This window comes from Fistularia commersonii, chromosome 34 (genome assembly GCF_037954325.1).
Source record: "Fistularia commersonii isolate RoL2024-O1a breed Wild chromosome 34, RoL_Fcom_v1.0, whole genome shotgun sequence".
NCBI classification, from domain to species: domain Eukaryota; kingdom Metazoa; phylum Chordata; class Actinopteri; order Syngnathiformes; family Fistulariidae; genus Fistularia; species Fistularia commersonii.
In genome coordinates this window covers 4,160,303-4,181,575 of record NC_141317.1, presented here as the reverse complement: position 1 = coordinate 4,181,575, position 21,273 = coordinate 4,160,303, and the positions used below count along the sequence as shown (strand labels likewise).

At 39.3% G+C, this 21,273-nt stretch overlaps 1 protein-coding gene across 2 annotated transcripts in view; it reads right to left on the bottom strand.

Annotated features, from left to right (window-relative positions):
* The window catches only part of dip2ba (DIP2 acetate--CoA ligase B (putative)a), a 40,908-nt gene that overhangs the window by 18,245 nt on the left and 1,390 nt on the right, over positions 1-21,273 (bottom strand). Inside the window, exons 2-9 of one of the 2 annotated variants that reach the window (XM_086141166.1) lie at positions 5,216-5,287; positions 4,022-4,177; positions 3,464-3,589; positions 3,033-3,263; positions 2,815-2,943; positions 1,926-2,045; positions 1,085-1,282; positions 482-573 (exon numbers count right to left, since the gene is read on the bottom strand). In XM_086141166.1, coding sequence (XP_085997292.1) covers positions 482-573; positions 1,085-1,282; positions 1,926-2,045; positions 2,815-2,943; positions 3,033-3,263; positions 3,464-3,589; positions 4,022-4,177; positions 5,216-5,287 — 1,124 coding nt within the window. The remainder of the gene's footprint in view (positions 1-481; positions 574-1,084; positions 1,283-1,925; positions 2,046-2,814; positions 2,944-3,032; positions 3,264-3,463; positions 3,590-4,021; positions 4,178-5,215; positions 5,288-21,273) is intronic. The other variant, XM_086141167.1, reaches the window with a different exon arrangement.

The window sequence follows — 21,273 nt, the reverse complement described above, 5'->3', positions numbered from 1 at the left end:
CCTAAACAATAAGGCTGACTCGATGCAGTAGGTGTTTCTGTTGTCCTAATGGTAATAGGTTGGTATTAATGTATGAATGACATGTCTTTCTTTATTGCTACCAGTTCTCTTGCTAGTAGCTATTGCTAGTACCACTCAACATACGACAAAAAACAAACTGAAAAGAAGATCAGATGTGACTGACATTCAAAAAACACATTTTTAAATACATTGCTATTTTATGTTCCTCACATAAGTATTTTTGATGTTTTTTTTTTTTTCATACCTTAGCAGTTGTTTGGATGAATGATCTCACAACTGAGTCCACATTTGCAATGTAACAGTACTTTTACCTGATTAGAGTGAGTCAGCTAATGTAGGTTATTACTACTCCAAGAAAAGGTAAGGGTGTGGGTCGGTTATAGATAGATTGAAACCAAACATGCGCCCTTGTATGTTCAACACCACGGTCACAGTTTGGTTGTGACTAAGGGACTCTTACTCGATCTCCAGGCTGTAGTACGGGTTCTGTCTTTGTGCCAAGTTTGTTAAGCAGCGTATAGGCCAGCTTCAGGCTGCGACTCCACAGTTTGCCTGTCAGGAAAAATAAAATCAAAATTATTTTATAAGAATAAGAATAAGAATAAGAATAAGAATAAGAATAAGAATAAGAACAACTTTATTATCCCGAAGGAAATTGTTGTGCCAGAGTTTCAAGTAAAACATAACAGGAGAATAAGAAATACAAATAAAAATATAAAGTGTCAAAGTTAAGGCTATAGAGTGTTTTAAGGTCTTAAAAAGTACAAAGATTTGAATATTCCCTTTGGCTGAAGGAAGAGGAATTAAAAAGTCTGATAGCCTCAGGTAGGAAAGACCTCCTGTGGCGTTCAGTGGAGCTCCTCGGTGGTATCAATCTACGACCCTACGACCCTCTGGCCATTTATTTATTAGACATTTATAATGTCTAATATGTAATTTCAGAATGCATTATCAGTAGTAACAGTAACACATTGATATAGCGTGTCCATTATTACATTTGCATGTGAGCATTTAACTTGAGAGTTGGAACGCATCATCATTTGTATGAAGAAACATGGCTTACCATACGTGAGTGTGTACAGCGGTTTCCCTGTTATATCAAGAGCAGTAAGTGCAGGACTCTTTGCCTGGGTGGCCCCCCAGCGGGCCAGTGCAGCCTGCAAAGCAGGAGGCCAGTTGCTAACAACACCGAGGGGCTCCCCCTTCACTGGGATGATCTGACGTCCTTCGGGCTTTGGGGTGTTTGGGTCTGGCTGAGGAACTGGAAGACAGTAATGGAGAGGCATCTCATTCTATAATTTCTTCAGAAAAAGATTCAAACAAACCCAAAATAACTCCACTGCTATGATACTTTGTATAGTCGGAGATCAACAATACCCCAATTCTGCTGCTGCAATGTGTACATTTATATAGCATTACAATGCACACAATAGCCTTTTAAAATGATGTCAAATTAACGCTATGACCACCTCCACTGAAGGCTCAGCGGTGCAATGTTTTATCTTTTTGCATGTTTAAACAGATGGTGGGGCACAATGTTCTTGACTTGAATAGGATATCCGAAAGCGGCTTCTGATAAGGATGTACTTTCACATGCATACTGTGAGCAATTTTACTCTAATAATGTTGAAGATCACAAAATAATCATTACAACATTAATTCTTGTGGCTTGGTAAATAGTATTCACTAATTGCAGTGCTAAGAGAACTTCATTTCTTAATCTCTGTTTAATCCCCTTTAATTCTGAATAATGGCATTTCAAGTAGAGCTTTAAAATCGTTATCATTTATCATTGAGACATACATAAAAGTGTGATAAAATACGGAAAACTATGGCTTTGTGCTGTTGAGTGAGCTATCAAGCATAACATACAAGATGAACCGCCGTTGATACACACCGCTTACCTTCAACAATTTCCTCAGAGTCATCAAGGAAGAATTCACTGAGTGGTGGTCTTTTGGGGCGTTTTAGTGTGTTCAACAGCTGCTGGATCTTAGTGGAAACTCTGCTGTTGACAGGCACACCTGGACAAACACCAAGAACCGCCATTGTCACAATCCTATGCAAATATTCGGACAAATACGAAAAAGGAAAGCACACCCACACATGGAATGCTACTCAAACACAATTCTCTACTTAATTACATGGTCACACAGGAAGAATCGGAGGAACAGGCAAACAGTCAGGATTAAAATCAGCAGCAGGAAGAATTTGAGCGGAAAACTGATACTAAGAGAAACACAGATAAGATGACCGAAAGAAATTTCAATATAGGAAGTTTGCTACAACTAAACCTATGTCACAAGACAGACATGAAGATTCAGTAGATTGACAGACACCAGACTGGAAAGCAAGCTGATAGGGGGCCTCGCCAGGACCCCTCCCCCTGCGTCCCACAGATTCGATATATATTACCTTTTCTCTTTCCTTTATTAAATGAAAGGCAAGACAGGGACGGATTAATGGACCCAAAAGAAAGAACACAAAATATCTGTCATTAGCAGCATCCGCCACACAGTGACATGAGAATGTGATGGTGATTTCAGACATACACATGCGGGGTATTTGTTGATTAAGAGAACAACTTCTCATGATTTCCTCAATAAAATATAATATTTGGTGAGTTCAAAAGAAACATAACAGAAATTTGCCAACTAAATGTGGAGATTAGAACATGCAAATGTTTTAAAACTCCTGTTCCAAGGAAAGAACAAGGTGACAGTAACCACGATAAACATTTCATGATAAACATCCAATTTCATCCACATCAGCCAAAATGTCTGAATATAGTACCATCAGCTGTATCAAGCATGCTGGAGCGGCTCTGTCCACGGCTCATGCCTCTGACCGCGGGAGGCAGGTCAACCCTTGACCCTCTCTCCTGGGGAGTGGAGGATGTAACATCTGGGGGGGGGCTGGTTTCTATAGAGCATGCAAAACCAAGTGTCATAGGGGACAACAACAAACAATTGAGGAATATATCCACTAATCTGTACCATTTCGCAGCTTACCTATGCGGGTATGTGCCAGTACATCCGCCAACAAAGAGGCAGCAGGTTGGGGTTGTGGCTGCGTTTTTGGCTCTCCATGGGAGAGGGTGGAGGAAGCAGATGAAGATGTAGAGGAGCTTTGGACAGAGCGGTTGATCCAGTAATCAGGGCTCTGCAGGCTCTGGACCAGCACAGCACTGAGAGCTGCTTTTCGGCGTAGTGAGCCCTCATCCTCTGATGCAGAAGATGTGTCTGGTGGAGGGAGAGCGCCATGTGAAAGATCATGTTTTTGTGATTCAACAACAAAATTTATTTAGGAATGGGAGTTCAGAGTGTGCTTTCTTTTGAGTGCACAGTTCACATTCTGAGGAACGGATGCCAAGACAGTGGCAGGAAAAGAGATCCCATAATAAGGACACCTTGCTGACCTTTGAGCATGATGGATAGTTTACCTGGAGGTGTGCAGGTATCTACAGGAGACTGAACAAAAGCGGAGCGTCTCTTTGTTGGCATGGGTAAAGCCATCTTCTCTTCTTTGTGTTTGGCCAGAGCTGCCTGCACCGCCTCTGTGTGTATGTCTATTAACAAGCATAGAAAAACAAGATGAATAGCAGATGAAGAATATCATACATAGCGTGTATAAAATAACAAAGATACAATGAAACCAAGCATAGAAATATTGAGGAACTCAACCCTTAAGATTCCACTGGTAATAGTGCTAGAGGTTTTCACAACATTATCTATTCAATTACAGAATTGATATACTTTTTATAAGAATAAGAATAACGATAACGATAATAACAATAAGAATAACTTTATTTATCCCGAGGAAATTGTTGTGCCAGAGTTTCAAGTAAAACATAACAATAATAAATAATAGTAGGAAATTGTATAAGTAAAAAAGGAGGGGGAATAAGAAATACATTTATGAACATTTATATACATTTATGAAGGTATTATGTCCAAAGTACATTTCTGTCATGAAAAGAGTAAAGAACATTGTGTTCCACCTGATCTATAGCGTTCATCCCTGGCCCCTCCACTACGGTGTGCACGGTGGTGTTTAGAGGCGGAAGATGTGGAAGGGCCTGGGGCCTCTGGACTTGGGCTAGGGTCAGCACTTTGGCCCGGGGAAAGCTGTACATCTGGCAGAGACAAGTCAACATCTGCAGGACATGAGGCTATGGTTAAGTAATTGAAACTCATATCTTAAAAATACATCCTTTTGGGGGAGGGTACATAAAGCACACCTTGTTTTACAAAGTATCACTATATAAGGTATACATTTATGATACCCCAAGAGGTTTACTTAATCCAGTCTCAACAAGTGTCTGAACAAGAAATAAGGTCATGTGCTTGACTCAAGCATCTTCTGCGCTCAGTGCTGATGACCCGGGGCTAGATTCACACTCATATTTTAGTTAATTGTCCTCCTCACATTGGAAACAATGTCCCTGTGGAGGTGATGGTTCAGACAGATAAAAAGGTATTGGAGGTGAAGACTGCAGCAGAATGAGTCAACTTTTTGTAATCCAGGACAAGCTCCAAATACAGAAAACAGGGTCACCAGGCAGATCACGTATAATAAATTAAAACGTGGATCAAAAGGCAGCCCAGTATGTGGGTGGATTAAGGGGAATTAATAAGAAACACAAAAAAAAATCCCAAAGTTAAACTTGGCTGATGTATAAAAAAAATATATCTTGATCATGGTGATATGGTGCAACTTTTAACGAGGAAAGAGAGGTAGATAATGTACAAAAACAGAAAAGATGCACAACTACTGGGAACCACAGTGATTGACTCAGAGATAAAGGGAAACTCTAAGTTCCCTGTCTATCAAAACACTGGTAAAGTAACACTAGTTTCAATCATTTCAGGATTGACACAGGTTGAATAAAAATGAGCACAAACTCTGGAAAATGACTGTTGGTAGGAACTTGCAAAAATGGGTTGATGATAAATGCTAACGTATTTTTATAGGTGATTGATTCGTGCTAGCCTTCGTGTGTCTGAGGAAGCTATCTGTATGCAATTCCAAATGTAGCCAGTAGAGGTCCCCGCTGCATCACAAATTCTAACTTCAGTCGGGTCTACGACAGATATTGATGTTCATACTCTCAAAACAGTATATAATGTAAGAAAAAGTATGAAGAAGTGGAGGTAGAATGAGGAAATGCAAAGAGGACAAGGATTCAGCTTACTTGGCAAATGGGGGATGTAGGCAGCCAGCAGTTTGGCTCTCTTCTTTTCAAAGCCCTTCTGTGTGATGTCACCTAGGAGAGATACATCAACACCAAACTGTTATATTAGACATAATTACCACACAAACACGAGACAAGAGAACACAAACTGACACATAAACCAGATAAGGAATGCACAACATTCCAATGACACACATTGCCTCTGCTTTACTTAATGCCATTGCAGGAGTTGAGTCATTATAATAATCCTCTTTAAACCAAATCTACTGAACTACACATGTTTGGGGATCAGTATATTTACAAATTAGAGAGGAGATAACACCATTGTTTGCCCCCACATTAGTACTGCCGGAAAACATGACGAGTGCACAAATTCCTCAAGCTATGAAAGACAAATATGATTACAGCATAGGCAGAATTGTGTCTGGAGAAGAACAATGGCCTTACTTCAAGTTATTAGGCACAAATAGAGAGCAAGAAAATAATCCATGTGGACAAGCACATGAGACAACCCTAACCCTAACCCATCCCAAGCACAGTGTACTTTTTGCACTGATCACCCATTCTACAGTGACACTCCTGGACTCAGACCGCCAGGACCAGGAACAACTACCAGAATTTGCTGAAAACAGGGTCAAGAAAAAGTCAACGTAGCAAGGACCCCAAAATACATAGACATAGAGCCATGTGATTGTGAGACACACCCTTATCATGTTACATTACATACAAATGTAATCCCCTTGTATAAACAAATGATCCAATGGCTGCAATCATCCTGAACTGCATCATTCCCTTTCCTCAGGGTCTAGTGATAACACTGTTTCTATGTCAAGTGCAATGTGCTATGAGACTGCCTAGCCTCAGTCCCTTGGCACCTCCTCCACAAACTGTCAAAAGGGATACCCTGGTACATCCTATTGAGAGGGGGAGGTGAAGAGAGAGAACCAAATCCGAGTGGGACTTTGTAAAAACCTGACAAGAAGCACATGGCGAGTCAATGGGGGAAGTGAGAGGAACATTATTTCCCAGTGTGTGTCTAAAACAACGATGGAAGGAAAACAAAGAGACAGGACTAAAGCTCCAAAGCAAATTGAAGGGAGGTGTGCTAGCTGAACTGGCCCCAGGTGGAAGACGGTCTGTTGTGTCCTTGAGTTTTTTTCACACGTGAGTGGTCATCAGTCACTGGTTGGTCACATGTGCCTGGAAAAAAATAAGGTCACAAAAGAGCTTCCCCACAGAGCTTTGCCTGCAGTTTACCAATCTAGAAGACTGAGTTCTGCTGAGTTACTCCTGATCCTAACAGCTCTTGAGGTTTCACAGCCCTGTGGCATCACACAATTCTTAAGAAGCACACAATTTCCTGTGAACTTCACAAATTGTTTCACAGAAAGGGGGTTCAGATGGTTTGTGGTTCATTATCCATGTTTGTGATTCATTCGGTGATTGAAATGGTTTATATACTCATTCATACCTTGGCTGGAAACAAATGCTGCTATATTACAATGAGATTGTACAGTATACATTTTAGTGTGTTTTCCTTTATTTTGCCATCCCGTTGACATTCTTTACACTTTTTCATGACAACACACACAGACAAAGATATACAAGTATGGCAATCAACAGCAAATTGATTGCAGTCGACTGGAGAGCCATTGTTGTTGTCTACACTAGCCCTACGGTGGCCAAGTGCTGCTGATCAAGAGAGGAGGAATGGAAAGATGGAGGGAGGCTGGTCATTAGCAAACAGAAGAGCGTCTGTATTGGTGTGGGACATAACAGATGCAGACTGGCACGACCACACTGGCTCTGTGGTCGGCAGTGGGCAGAGAGACACTGAAGGCTCTGGACTCAACAGAGTGACCATGACAGCTGCTTCAAAACAGAGGAAAAGCTGTATGTTTTCATCTCAAGAATGTGGTGTTTTAAGTGCGACTGTGAGCAGAGCAGAACAGTACAGTGACACTGTGTCTGTGTGTTTGTGTGTGTGTGTGTGTGTGTGTGTGTGTGTGTGTGTGTGTGTGCATGCGTAATCTGAGGTTAGGGCACAGGATATGATCTGTACCGCACCCTGTGTACGCACTTCCAAATGTGTCTCCCAGTGTCTTTCTCGAGAAACTGTGTGAATGTGCTGATTGGAGAACACAACAATAACAAAGAGGGCGAACAGGCTGGGAGACATAACTTGCTGACCAAAAACTTCTGGAGAGCAGCAAGACTGTTTTTGCATGGCACAGATTAAGGGCTGATAAATGTGCGAATAGCTATGATCAAGTAGTGTCGAAAAATGGAAGCTGCAAAATCATGGGCCTTCCTGCAGATATTTGTGTCAGTGTGTCAGACCAGCAGTGTTTGTGTCCATACATCCATACATGCGATACTTACTGAAATAACAAAGCAGGCAAAATCTAGTTTGTCTTACAAGGATCCTTTCTGCTGTCATAGTCATTACAAGTTTACATACTATATTGGTTAATAAAAGGGACATAACATGAGATAATTTACATCAAGATGACAGTTACCCTTTGAGTCATCCTTTTAACTATCGCTTATTAACAAATCAGAAAGTGGATAGATTCCTTTGCAGCTGCCCTGCATGGTCACAGAGGTAAACACATTGGCAAATATCACCTAAGCCCCCAGCTACACCAATTATTACTGAATATTTGGACCACACAGTTGTATATTAAATTACATCTTTTTACACTTTATATTATAATAACCCCACAAGTGTTTCCCCAATACTTTCAAGTATAACACTATCAGCCGTACAGAAAAATCAGCTGGTGTTTGTATCAATTAACCACAGAAAACATGGGAGATTCAAGTTACTTTGATTAATATTTTCTGCTTTAAGGGACAGCAACCAACAACAATATCAATTTACCTTATCTGGTCTATGTGATTCATTTTAGGTTAAAAATGGAATCCACAGCATCTTGGGTTCAGCGCTAAGAGGAAGTGCTATAACTTCCTCTTGCATCATAGTATCAGTTCTTCCTCAATTGCAAATCCTCTTTCAGTTTACTGCAAAAAAAACAGCAATTACTCATTATTTTTTAGCCTTCCACTTCATGTCCTACTATTTTGATGGAGGTTTAATTGGTTTGAGTCATTAAAAGAACAAAAATTCTCTCATCCCTGAATTTCTGGTTCACATTTGTGGAGGAAAAAAAGACATCTTTGGGTTGTGCAAATATGAGAATATCATCTGAACTGATTCATTAAAAAATAATTAAAATGAAAATCATTGTTAGATGCAGCCCAACAGAAAACCAATGAAAAAAATGTACAGATTTAGGCAATTCACCTAGAATTGTTTTTTAGGTGAGTCTTCTTAGTGCCTGAAATTTACCAGAGGTTTACTGATGGAGAGAAATATGATGCTGACATTCAACAGGTTTCAAACTCAAGTATTATAAGCAAAGCAGACCCTATCAATATGGGATATTTGAGGCTTAAGGCAAAAATGATTTCAGACTAGATCCCTGATAGTACAGTTATCTGATGTGCTGCTGAAATATGCTCCGATTCAGACATTATCTCCACTCCCCTCATGTATTGAAGCCAGTTCTGGGAGCTTTTACCATCAATACAGACCACATTCACCTGCCGTGACAAGATTTCTCAATTTCAACCAAAGGTTATGACAGTACATTGTCTGAAAAATGTGCTTCTCTAAGGGCCAAATTCAGCCAACTTGTATACTGGCCTGGACAAAAAAGTAACAGAAAGCTATTCTGCTCTTGACTTTTTTTCAAATAACGGACACAAGATAGAAGATGGAAAAACATGTACATAAGAGCAGTTCTTTTGTAGAATATTTGATGGTTTGAATGTTTACATTTTCAAATATAAAACCACATGTGACCCATACCCTTTGTGTCTTTTGCAAACCCTCTTGTCCCTGTCTAAAGATATCTGCCAATATTTCAGGGGAAACCCCTAGAATGGCTGTTGAGTTCTTTCTCTGGAGTACTTTAGCTGCCTTTGAAAGAAAAGCCTGGCTGCAATTTTGTTGCATTGACACTCAGTATAGTTGAGCAGCTGTAGACCTTTTTTCTACTGCAATTCAGCACTAGTTTGGCATGTGAACCATTCCTTTTAAATATCATGAACAAGATGTTCTCACAAAGTGGAAATTTTGTTTATGCTTCCATACTGATTCACTTCACAAAAAGACCCACAATACCCCAGGGAACCGGTGATTCTACTTGGGGATTTTTAGAGGACAAGGATGACATGATCTCTGGATGGCTTGAGAAAAAAAAAAAAAAAAAAGGCTGAGAACGTTATTGGAGGAGTGCAAAATCAAAGTCACACAAACTGTGCGACCAAAAGAGAGCAGGTTTGACAGTCAATGGCCATTCATGTTAAGATAAGAAGAGTTCAAGGACTGTTTATCATTAATCACAGGAAACATCTGTAAGACTGGCCCTTATGCCATTAATCCCTTTGCATGTTTGCCTTCGATCTTCTTCAATTAGACATTTAGTGTGCCAGTTATCTAAAAAAATATTTGCTATAAGGAAATCAATGACTCAGAGGATCGACGGTTATGATTAAGAATTTATCAATATGAAGGAGAAAATCCATGTCTGATTTAAGTACCACTAAAAACAAATTATTGAATTGCTAAAAGAACAGCATTTTAGTTTCTTTTATCCAAGAATGCCCACTTCAGTTCATGGAAAAGTGAGTAGGAGTGACAATCAAGATAGTTTTCATTAAACATGTATCAGATTATTTCTCTTATTTATCAAATTTGTTTCAGCTGTTTTTGCTGATAAATTATTTTCTCCCTCATGTGATAGATCATATTGCTCTGCTTACAAATCTTTGGCAGTTTATGGGAAAAGTACACTCCAAAGAAGCAACAAGAGAGAAGCAGTCAGATGCAAGTTATCACAGATTGGAAACTGCTGTGGGGTTTGATATCTTTCAAATAAAAATGTGTCACAGCTGTGTTTACCAAACTAAACAATAACAGTAAATATTTAAGCAAAGGGGTAACATATTGGCTATATGTGAAGGTAATGAGTTGGTCCTTGAAGGATTTGCACCAAGGTTACTGATTGCAACAAAATTAGAAAGACAAATAAAAAAACATAGGCTCGGCTGCGACAACTTTCAATGCAAGGAAGCATCACACCAGAAGGAGTGGACTAAGAGCAATTTAAAAACATGCACCCTCAAACGTGCCAGCCGGCTTTCCTCTACAGGATAAAAACACTTTAGCTCAATTGTGTTGGCTGTGCCAAGATCAAAATCAAGATTGTACCCTCTATGAACTGTTGTAACAATCCATTTTTGTAGCTGCGGCTTAATCAGACTGAATAGGTCAGTATCCTTACAGAGATGTGTGCCAAGAAATTAAACAGAGGCTCATTCCAGATTTTCCAGCATTCACTTTCTGGTGATTAAGAAAGGAGTATTAACCCACTCCCATTTATTGTTTCTCTTATTGCATTTAACATTGACAGAGTCGCTAGTAACTGGCCCATATCATTGGACCATGACTCATTATTTTAGCTGCCGAGGAATATGTTCCTCTCTATTCATCCCGGGTTCACACTAGCACTCTTTCATTTTGATTGTTTTGTTGTCTCCCTGTGGCAAAATCTGGAGTGGGATAAATACTTCATACTTTTGGATGAACTCACTGCATATCATTTCATAAAAGAGGAAAGAGTGTAGAAAATCTGGATGGTTTATTGCTGAATCAGATATCGGATTTAAGACAGAAAAAAGGGAATGGCCATATTGGAGATTTTTCCTGTCCTTTGGCCACTGAGCACAGTGTAACTGCATTGAACTTATTGTGGAACACAGAGATCACCTGTGAAACTGTCACCACCTGAGCTGAGAAGTGAAATACCACAGTAAGTTCTGGCCAGATTAGCCGATGAGCTGGTAACTGGAGTACCCATGAGTCATTTGCAGGAGACCTGAAAAAGTCTGACACTACCCAGATTTTTGTTTTTCCCCTAAGAATGGTCAAACACATGCCAAGGAGGTATCATAAGCTAGACCTGAAATTAAATAACAAATAGTTGTGAAAGACAAACTTTTCCAAATTGCCCTGATGCCACCTCATGAGAATCAGTAAAGCAATTGTCTAGAGTTTATATGACGAGATAACTTGTGCATCCTCCACAGCCGGAAATTTAAGTATGTGTTTATTTAAAATGGTATCAAATTGTTGCCCATATTTAGACTAGCCCCTGGCAAAACAGCAACGTATATTTTTTCTGAACAGACCTTTCTATTAGAGAAATTTCATAGTGTTACAATGCAGAAAGACAAATAAACAATGGCATGAATGATGGCTAGAGTCAGTTTAGCAGTGTCACATAAAGGGTCTCAATACTGCATGCTGACATAAAAAATAGAATTTATACATTTATAAAGATATTTACATTTCTAAAACTGTCAAGTTAAGAATGTATGCCGTTGAACAAAGAGCCTTATGAAGCACAACAAGGTTAGCAAGCCGATTCAAACTAATCGGGAAATCCTATGACAGACCAGTGTTTCAGCATTGCTAGGTAAGTGAGAAATAGGTGTCGAGTTTCACTGTTGCTCTGAATAAATACATACAGAAGGTGTGACAAGAAGGTGAAGGACACTAAGGCTTGTAAATCACCAATCTGTTTATGCTGCCCTTCAACTTTAACAAGCATAAAGGTGCAAAAAGAGGATGCTAAATACTTAAACAGCCTGCCAAAAATCCAATTTTGGTTTGAACATCCTCATTATAGTTTGAATACATAATGGTTCTTGACTGGCCTCAGTTATACATTGATGTCGACCTAAAATCAATCATATTTTGTGTCGTAATCATTAAGCTGGCAAAAATCTGATTACTGAATACCGTGCTCTCCAAAGAGCTGCTGGTCTTGACCTTCCTCGCACTGCTCAGTCACATTAAACATCCTGTCATTGGGACAGAAATCTATTGGTGCTCTGAAAATAGTAGCACTGCACTCAGAGGAGACTGGGCCAACAAGGTGCAACCATTGAGGAATGTGTAAATGAGATATATACAGCAGTGAAAAGGGGATTATTACTTCTTGTCAAGTTACAGTACACAAACCCATACATCAGCAAAAGAACATTCCATCTCCCATGGAACCCCAGTAAGGCAGTATCAAGCTGCCAACTGCTAACATGGTTAACTAATATCATGTACCAATTTTACCGTTGAATAAGAAATGCTCACAAAGGCAGAGTGACACCTCTTTCGTTCGTACTCCATGCAGTTAATACTTTTGCCCTATGAAACTAGGCTTGTGCATTTCTGAAAATTTCAAACACTGCCAACTATGGTATTGCAGGCAAGGAACATCACTTTTCAATGTCATGCCAGGCTAGCGCTGTCTTTATGTAGAGAAAGAGTAAAAAAGCAGGTAAGCCACAGGCAATATTTTGATATTTTGCATCATGAAATAGTTCTTTAAGGCTATTGTAAGAGTACCTATTGAATCAGAATCAGAAAAAAACTTCTACAAAAAGCTACATGGTGTAGCAGGATCAAATTGTAAACCTCAAAGAATAAAATTAAAAAACAATCAAAAAAAATAAATATACATATGTTACTGTCAGTAAGCTTGCTCTACATTTATATAAAAGCTAGATCATGAGCGGCATTACACTCGGCGAGGTAAGGCAATGAGGGATTGCCACTTCTCAGAGTTGCTGAGAATTGGTTGACCATGAGTAAGTTGATTTTCTCCTCTGGGTTTTGCTGGTGCGGCAGCGGAGTCTGCGACCAGAGGAGAGCCACTCAAAGGCTACGTGTAAGATGTGAGACTGGTCTGCAAAGATGTTTTTGGCTGTTTTTAATATTATTGTATTATTGAAGTGTGAAGGGTGGCACAGTGCTGCAGAGGTTAGCGCTTTGGCCTCACAGCATGAAGGACCCTGGTTCAATTCTGACATGGGGACATTTCTGTGTGGAGTTTGCATGTTTTGTCTGCATGGGTTTCCTCCCACAGTCCAAAAACATGCTGCAGATTAATTGGAAAAAAAAATGAGAAAATTTGTTTTGGAGCAGACCAAGGTGGTGTTCTTCAGGAAATTCCTGTCGTGTTGGGTAACTGAATGGAACCAGTGAAGGAGAAGGTCACTACGTTCTCAATGAAGGCGTAATATAACATGGTAAGGATTGTGATGCAAACTTCAAATGACCTCAGCTTCCTGGGCAGGTACTGCCTGATGGTCTCCTCAGCGTTAGAGGAGAACCTTAGGTATTACCTTAATTTCCTTCTGGATCAATAAAGTATCTCTACTAAAGACAGTGCCCAGGTATCTGTACTCCTTCACTGTTTTAATTGGCTCCCCTTGTATGGTGGTAGTGACTGCCTCTGCCTACTGAAGAACGTGATGAACATGTCTTCAGTCTTGCTCACATTCAGCTTCAGGCGGGAGGCTTCACACCAGAGCGCCAAGTCCTGGAGGGCGGAACCATGGTGGGGTGAAGGACCACACAATAGGGACAGGAGGTCAGTGTTGTCTTGAAACTTCACCAGGTGAAGTATCTATTTTGGGCTCAGTTACCCCCCATCAAACACCAAGTGACTGTTCTCTGTATGTATGGCGGTTATACAAGAGAATGATTTAATTTTTTTCATTCTGAAATTGTATGATGCCCAATCAAGGTTGCTATTTTTTGGACAACAGCGAAGCACAAAAGGCATCCAAGAACAGCCATTAAACAGTATGCAGACGCAGTCTACTCAATAAGAGATGGACTTAAACTCGGAGAAAATCTGGGAGCAACAACAAAACCAAACATGTTGAGTATTTGCTAAGAAAATCTCAGGTCAGGAAGGGAGTATTTGAGTGAAAGGGCTTGGTTTGGAGAGGGAGCACATAATTTCAAAGTGAAATAAATAATGATTTTGAATTACAAGATCTTGCTCTTATAGCATGTAGACTGCGACATAACTTGTTTGTTTCATTGACAATGTGCAAACCAGGCTTTGATAGCCAAAAATAAAATCCTTTTTTGCAACCTAAGACTTCTGTCTTACATTTTATACATTTGCTGTAGAGTTGAGATTGAATGATTACGTGTTGGGTGCAATATATGGTGAAACGAATTAATTTGTGAGAGCAGAACTGATAGACATTCAAGGTTGCTAACTTGCTGTATGGTGGTGAATTGCTGCCAGCCCAGCGCCAAATAGGAATAGCTGTCATAACCTATGTGGATAGGTTGCCCAGAGCCTTTTGTGATCCACCAGTAGTAGTCCACCAGTAGAAAATCATAATTAGTGTGAGAAGTGTAGAAAATTGACATCACTGCAATGTAAATGGCACATTGTTAGCTCCATAAACCATTAAGATGCTGCCACTACTGACTGAACATCACGCTTACCAAAAAACCCAATGGTGATCATTGCAGATCAGGCATACAAAATTAAATTTGAATTTGCGAAATTCACAGGATAGGACCATTTGTAGATGTGATTCAAAAATGTGTAAAAATACAACTGAATATTTATATTCAATGCAATTAGGATACACTAGGACATCTTACATGAGCATAGAAGCATGATTGAAACAACAGGACCACACCCAAAAAATGCATTCTCATGACTCATGTTTAACCTCTTTATCTTCAAAGTTGAATTAAAGGGGTACATGAATACATAACAAATCAAGCACAGTGTGTTCTGAGGGGCCAAGAGGAGCGATGAACATCAGTGTGTTCAGGGGCTTCCCTGGGGACTTCTACTCATTGGGAACTTCTGATAACCCTTTGACTCTGTGAGAGAAATAGGTAGAGAACAATTCAAGAGTGAGGCAGGAATACAAGAGGGAAGCAACTGTCCAGTAAGTGACTCATTAAATAAAAAAGAAGTGAGAGTTGACCTTTTGGAAACAGTCATTGTTCGTACACAGCAATATGCCTTTAACCCAGATATCTGGTTTCCTATCTGCACTTACAGTGACGGAGGCCCGTGTTTAAAACTGTACAGCTGCTTTTCAAGGGCTGTAATGATCAGCTGCGGACGATCAGCTGAAGAGCCACATTGAAATGATGACAAAGTGGGACAACTGACAGCAGGTTTATAGTAAGACCTCTGGTTGTTTTAGGTTTCACAATGTTTTAGGCCTGATAATAAGAAATGAGGAGCATAGAACACATTTTTTTAAGGCAAAGTATCTGAAACAACCCTTTGGGATAACAGACTCAGTTTAATTTAAAGGTCAAAAAAAGATTTCCTTCTAAATCAACATAAGATCTGTTTTAAACACACAATAGTATTTCTGTCCGGCTGCCAAGCCATTTAACCTACAAAGATTAAAGCACATACCTGACACAAATAGCTGTTGCAGTATCGATTCGGAGTATTTAAAATGCCTTTTACTATGTTGTACATTTAATGGCACATTTGGAGCAGTGAAAACCCCTGTTAACAGAAAAGATATAAACTTATTTTTTCTTTTCGAAATTCTCTAAAATCATTGCACCTTAGTTTTTATGATCAAAAATTTTAGTCTGGTAGCTTCTCAGCTGCAACTTACCACAAAGTCAACAACCTTAAGACACCATGAGAAATATACCTTTTAAAAACTATGCACACATTGGCATTGATTATTTCCACAAGAAAAAAACAGCTATGCGGACCTCTTAAAATTTTGCAAATATCCATGAACTCATACAAACGCACACAAAGGGGGGCAAAAATTTCTATGCGTCACATAGTTAAAACAATAGCATATAAATAGTACACCTGTAACGCCATTTGTGATGAGTCGAGCATCAGACTGGCTGGCATGGGAAAAGCAGTTCCCACAAGTTTCAAACACAGCTCACTGTTGTAACAGTCACCCACATGCAGCAGCCAGCAAGCCGGGTGGTTGCGGATGAGTTTGCCACTGGCTGCTGTCTAATGAGAGCATTAGCCTCAGTGAGAAATACACTCAATCAGGACTGACTCCTCAGGATGTTAAGAGGCTGGCTTTCACTGCAATAATGGTGGAACTTTTGTGTCAAAGAGATGCTTGTTTTCTCCTCCTCAGGCATGAAAGCAAATTTGTCTTGCAAGCAAGGTCTATTTATATTCACAAGAGCATTCCTCAGCATTAGCACAGTCACATGGCCCGCCAAGCGGTGGATATAGCCTAACGATAGATTGTGAGTGTGGGGGGTGCTCTGCATCGGCCTCCACATTAAAACACATCACAACACAGATATATTTCTGTATTGCCACAGATGAGTTTATCATTTGGTATAAAACCAAGAGTGTAGATCAGCAATCACCATGTAGAGCGTCATTATCCACGTCCCTGTCTAAATAACAGAGGGACACAAAAGCACAGTGGGGGAGTTGTGCAATACAAAGTTACAGGCTTGCTTCACGGTCACCTTCAGCCCATTTAATATTACAGGTTAGTTGAGTGATGAATGAAGCTAGGAGTTGAATGAGAGAAAGGGCCCGGTATCTGGAAGTCCCCATTTGTTTTGTTTATGATGAGTCACTATTTGCATCATAATTCAATTAAGTAACCAGCACAGTTTTGCAGGAACCTAAAACAGGTACTTGCAACATGTGGTGGATGGTTGTGCCCTGGGGGAGACAGACACACCTAGCCATTATTACTTGTGCCACAAAAGCTACATGCCTGCCGGTTTGTCGTGCTTATGTTCTTGTTATATAGAGATACAGAAATCATTAATGTTGTGAGTAAATGTTAATGTGAAATATGAATTATCAAAACTTTTTGTAAAACTTGCAATCTACTACCATAAAGTCAGGACAAAGGATCAGACGCAGCGCACAACCCAAGAACAGAGGTGCAACGGCACTTCAACCATATCCTTAATGTTAGCCATTCTTTCTGCATTTCATGGCTTCTGTGGGTCATCTCAATTCCCGTGTATATATGTATATATGAATCTGTTATAATGACAATTTCAATTGATCATTTGTGTTAATTATTCAAATCAAAATGTTGCACAACAGAGCATTCTTTCACCAGATGCTGATTAATACTGACTTCTCGTGGACAATAACAAACGTCAAAACTTTATTGCACAATTTGATCTCAAAATGAAGTAATCACATGAATTTTACACACAGTACAATCTTCAGGGTTCCACATTGGAGAAATTAGGTCCCAGAGATTAGAGGAATTTGGCATTAATAAATGTTGTTGCATTTGTTCTAAGATTATAGTTTTTTAATGTGTCCCTCAGCTTTTACCTGGAGAACAGGATGAAGTCCGGCACCCAAAGCACAAACATCAACACACCCTCCCACACTTATCTGTGAGAGTGTCCTGGTATTTGATGGGAACTTGCGAATATTTCAGCCAACTACAATCCTTGGGGGGTGGGGAGGGGGATTGCAGTCATTAAATATTGACAAAAACAGCATTATGTCACATACATACAGTCCCATGTCCAAAATATACTGCAAACAATCCAAGAGAGACCTCTGCCAAACCACCAAACACAGAGGCCATCTGCTTGTGCCTAAGGCCTTGGAAGCTATGAGGACACGAACAGGGATGGCATGTATTAACATAAGACCTTGACAGAAAATTTTGATTTGATATGTTTCACTGCTTAGAAATTATTCAAATGCAGAACACTAAAGAAAATGTAAACATTTGAAAACTGTTTTAGTGAAAAAATAGATCAAAATGATTGTATAACTTAATTGTAAATTTTTTTGGTTCATAGTTGACACATGGTGTACTTGAGTGTCAAGAAGGGCGCCTTCAAATAGAATGTAATTTTATTATTATAATATGTAATTGGTACCTTACTGAAAAGTGCCACAATATGAAATGTAAAAGGATATTTTGGATAATCATATCACTATGTTTTAGAAAAAGCAAAGAGAAACAACTGACATAAATTATATAAAATTATATAAAATTAGGTGGGTTAGATGCACACGGGGGTGTGCATCTAACCCACTAAGATCATCCATCACAATGCAGTGAGTATCATCAAACCTTGACATACTTTGATATAACACCAACACAACGCCATTGAATATAAGTTGTAGCCATTTTTATTTCTATTTTAGCACAATATGAAAACCACTCATACAAGAGAGAAAATTAATAAAAAAATATTTTGTAACTTGATAATGATGTATTACATCAGTGCAACTTCTGGTAGAGATATTGCAGCTATGTTTGCAGTACCACCACCCTACAAAAACAACACAATAGCAAATCCTCAAATATTTGAGGAAATTAAACCAATTCCTGTGACATGTGTGAAAATAACGTGTTTTCCTGACTACCTAAAAAGGATTCTGAGACATTTCCATCAGAATTCTTCATGCTTTGTCATACACACGATCTCTTATTTTCACTCACTCTCAAGGTCAGGCCCATAGATGGCAGATACAGATGGGATCCATGTAAGTGCTCACATTCAAGCTGTGAATGCTAGCAAGGATGCTAGTGAACTTATTGTCGAGCCTAGAATATAGCAACTGATAATAATGTGAGTTCTCAAGTAACACACATTGACAAAAACAGAATATCTAAATCAGTATCATCTCCAAAAGCAAGCCTTCAGGTGCTTCCTAAATATTAGAATAAACTTTGTAAAAACACTGGAGTAGTTGGAACTGAAAGTCCTTTTCAAGTTGTATCTTCCTATCAATATGACAGCCTGACATAGACCCTACAACACCTACAACAAAAACACCTCTACAATCAAAGAGAACAGCTAACATCGCACAAATTACTTTTCACAAAATTCTAAACATGTTCCTGAGTACTAATGCAGAACACCAATATGCCAAACTTTTTTGAGACAATTTACAGGTCTGTACAATAGGAAAATGTATATCTTGTTCAAAGCCTGCGTCATCATGAGACAATAATAATGCATATTCAAATGTTGTACCTCAATTATGTGCAAATAAAAAACAAGACGCTGTAGATCCTTAGATAACATCTGTAGTACTGTAGACTATTAATAAAATCTTTAGTCATCTTACTATACACACACGCACACACACACACACACACACACACACACACACACACACACACACACACACACACACACACACAGTCTGTTTTCTGTACATTAAATTGAAATATATATTTATGCATATGCCAACTATTTAGAACTGAAATTTATATTACTGAGTTTGAAAAGGGAAAATTCAGTTAGTGTGACCAGGGATGATATCGGTCTTAGACATAGGACTAATTTGTAACTATAATTAATACACGAAAAAACGAAACAGAACTATCTTATGATGCATTATGTAGGAATTGAGATATAAAATCAGCCATAAAGTCTCATGAGATTTTGTCCATGACGAAAAGTCTTACTGCCGTCATATCAGACAGAGAACAGTCATCACAGCCCACTCTGGAAAACAAAGATGTTGTATTCTTGTGTATCTCTTACCAAGCTTTGAATAATACAGCTGAAGAAAAAACACAGCTAATCTGATAAACAAGCAACACTAAAACCCAATATTATCAGCTGGACTTTTATATAGGGGAAAGCCAGAAATAAACTTTTACCCGTCCCATTTGGGGGAAGGTAGGGTAAGAGGTGAACAACTCCCAGGAGTGATACACACTACACGTCATCTTCTCAAGTCTGATCAGCCCCTCCCTTCTCTTCCTGTGAAGGCAGCTCATTCCAATGCACAAAGACAGAGTTCAGCTGAATGGCCTAAATGGCAGCAGAGCTCCTGGCCACGGCAGCTCAGACCAGCTGAATGGTCCTCATTGTGTCCCCATGGTCACAGGGGGCTAGCAGAACTAGGCTGTTTTCTAGGAGGCCACTTGGCAGGCCTCTGTTCTTATCCAAGCAACACAGAAACAGGCATTTCCACTTTGTTCAGATGAGGTCTTGAAATGGACTTAAGAAAAAGAGCCTAGAAAAGGAAGTGACAAACCCCTTGCATCCAGTCATGTGTGCATGCTGTTTTGCATGCACATGACATGAAAACAGCTCAATTATACACATTTTTACAAACACGACAATTGAATTGTTTTTTCATCCAACCGAAATATGCTGAAATATAGCAAGCTCTGCTTGTGATAACCAATCTTTTTTAATCACTGATGGCAACATGCCGGTAGCTTTGTTTTAAACACAGTGTGAAATAAAATCAACAAATAGGGCGAAGTTCCCAATTAAAACACCTATTACTAATAAAAGTCTGTATCTGAGTTAATTTCATTGTATAATCTTGTTATGAATTAATGTAAAATTAACAATATCTCGTGCTTTTCATTTCTTAGCTGCTGCATCACACTGATGCAAAAGCCTATAAGAGCAATACTGTGTTGTAGAGCCTAAAATGGGAAAATTACCACACTCTGGCTTGTTTATTGCACACATGTCCTATCAGCATCCCAGTGAGACTTCAGAGATTTTAAAGTACTTAGCAGTCTGATGTTGTAAATAAAATCAAGTAAAATTAATTTGCATTGTCAGATCACATGAAAATGAACTATTGGCATCGTATTTTGTCATCCTACAAATACATTTAAAGATTAATTGCAGGCAAGACTGAAAATGCCTGAGAATGTATAACAATGCAGCATATCTTTAACAATATCAAATGGTAAATATAACTATACGCAACTATACGCATATGCACAAACTAAAAGATGTCTATTATGTCATCCAACCTGCCTAAAAAAACAACAACAAAATGTTTACCAGCAGCATTGGACTTTCTCACTCTCACTCTTAGCTGGAAGAATGCAGGCCAGGTGCCATGAAGCAGAAAAGAGGGGGATATTTGCAGGGAGGTGATAATGTGTGTGTGTGTGTGTGTGTGTGTGTGTGTGTGTGTGTGTGTGTGCGCGCGCGCATGGGTGTTTTTGCGTTGGTGCATGGTGTATGATTGGAAGAATAGCACTGTGGCAAACAGCTGCTTGGGGGAGGGGCTGACTTGTACTGTGCATGGGCTGTGGATGAATGGATGATCAACGTACAGAACAACACCTTTCTGCACTGAAAAGTCACTTGATTTTCATTAAAATAATGGATTCAAACCAAACATGAGAAGGATGTTAACGGCATTATTAAAAGTAAAAATACA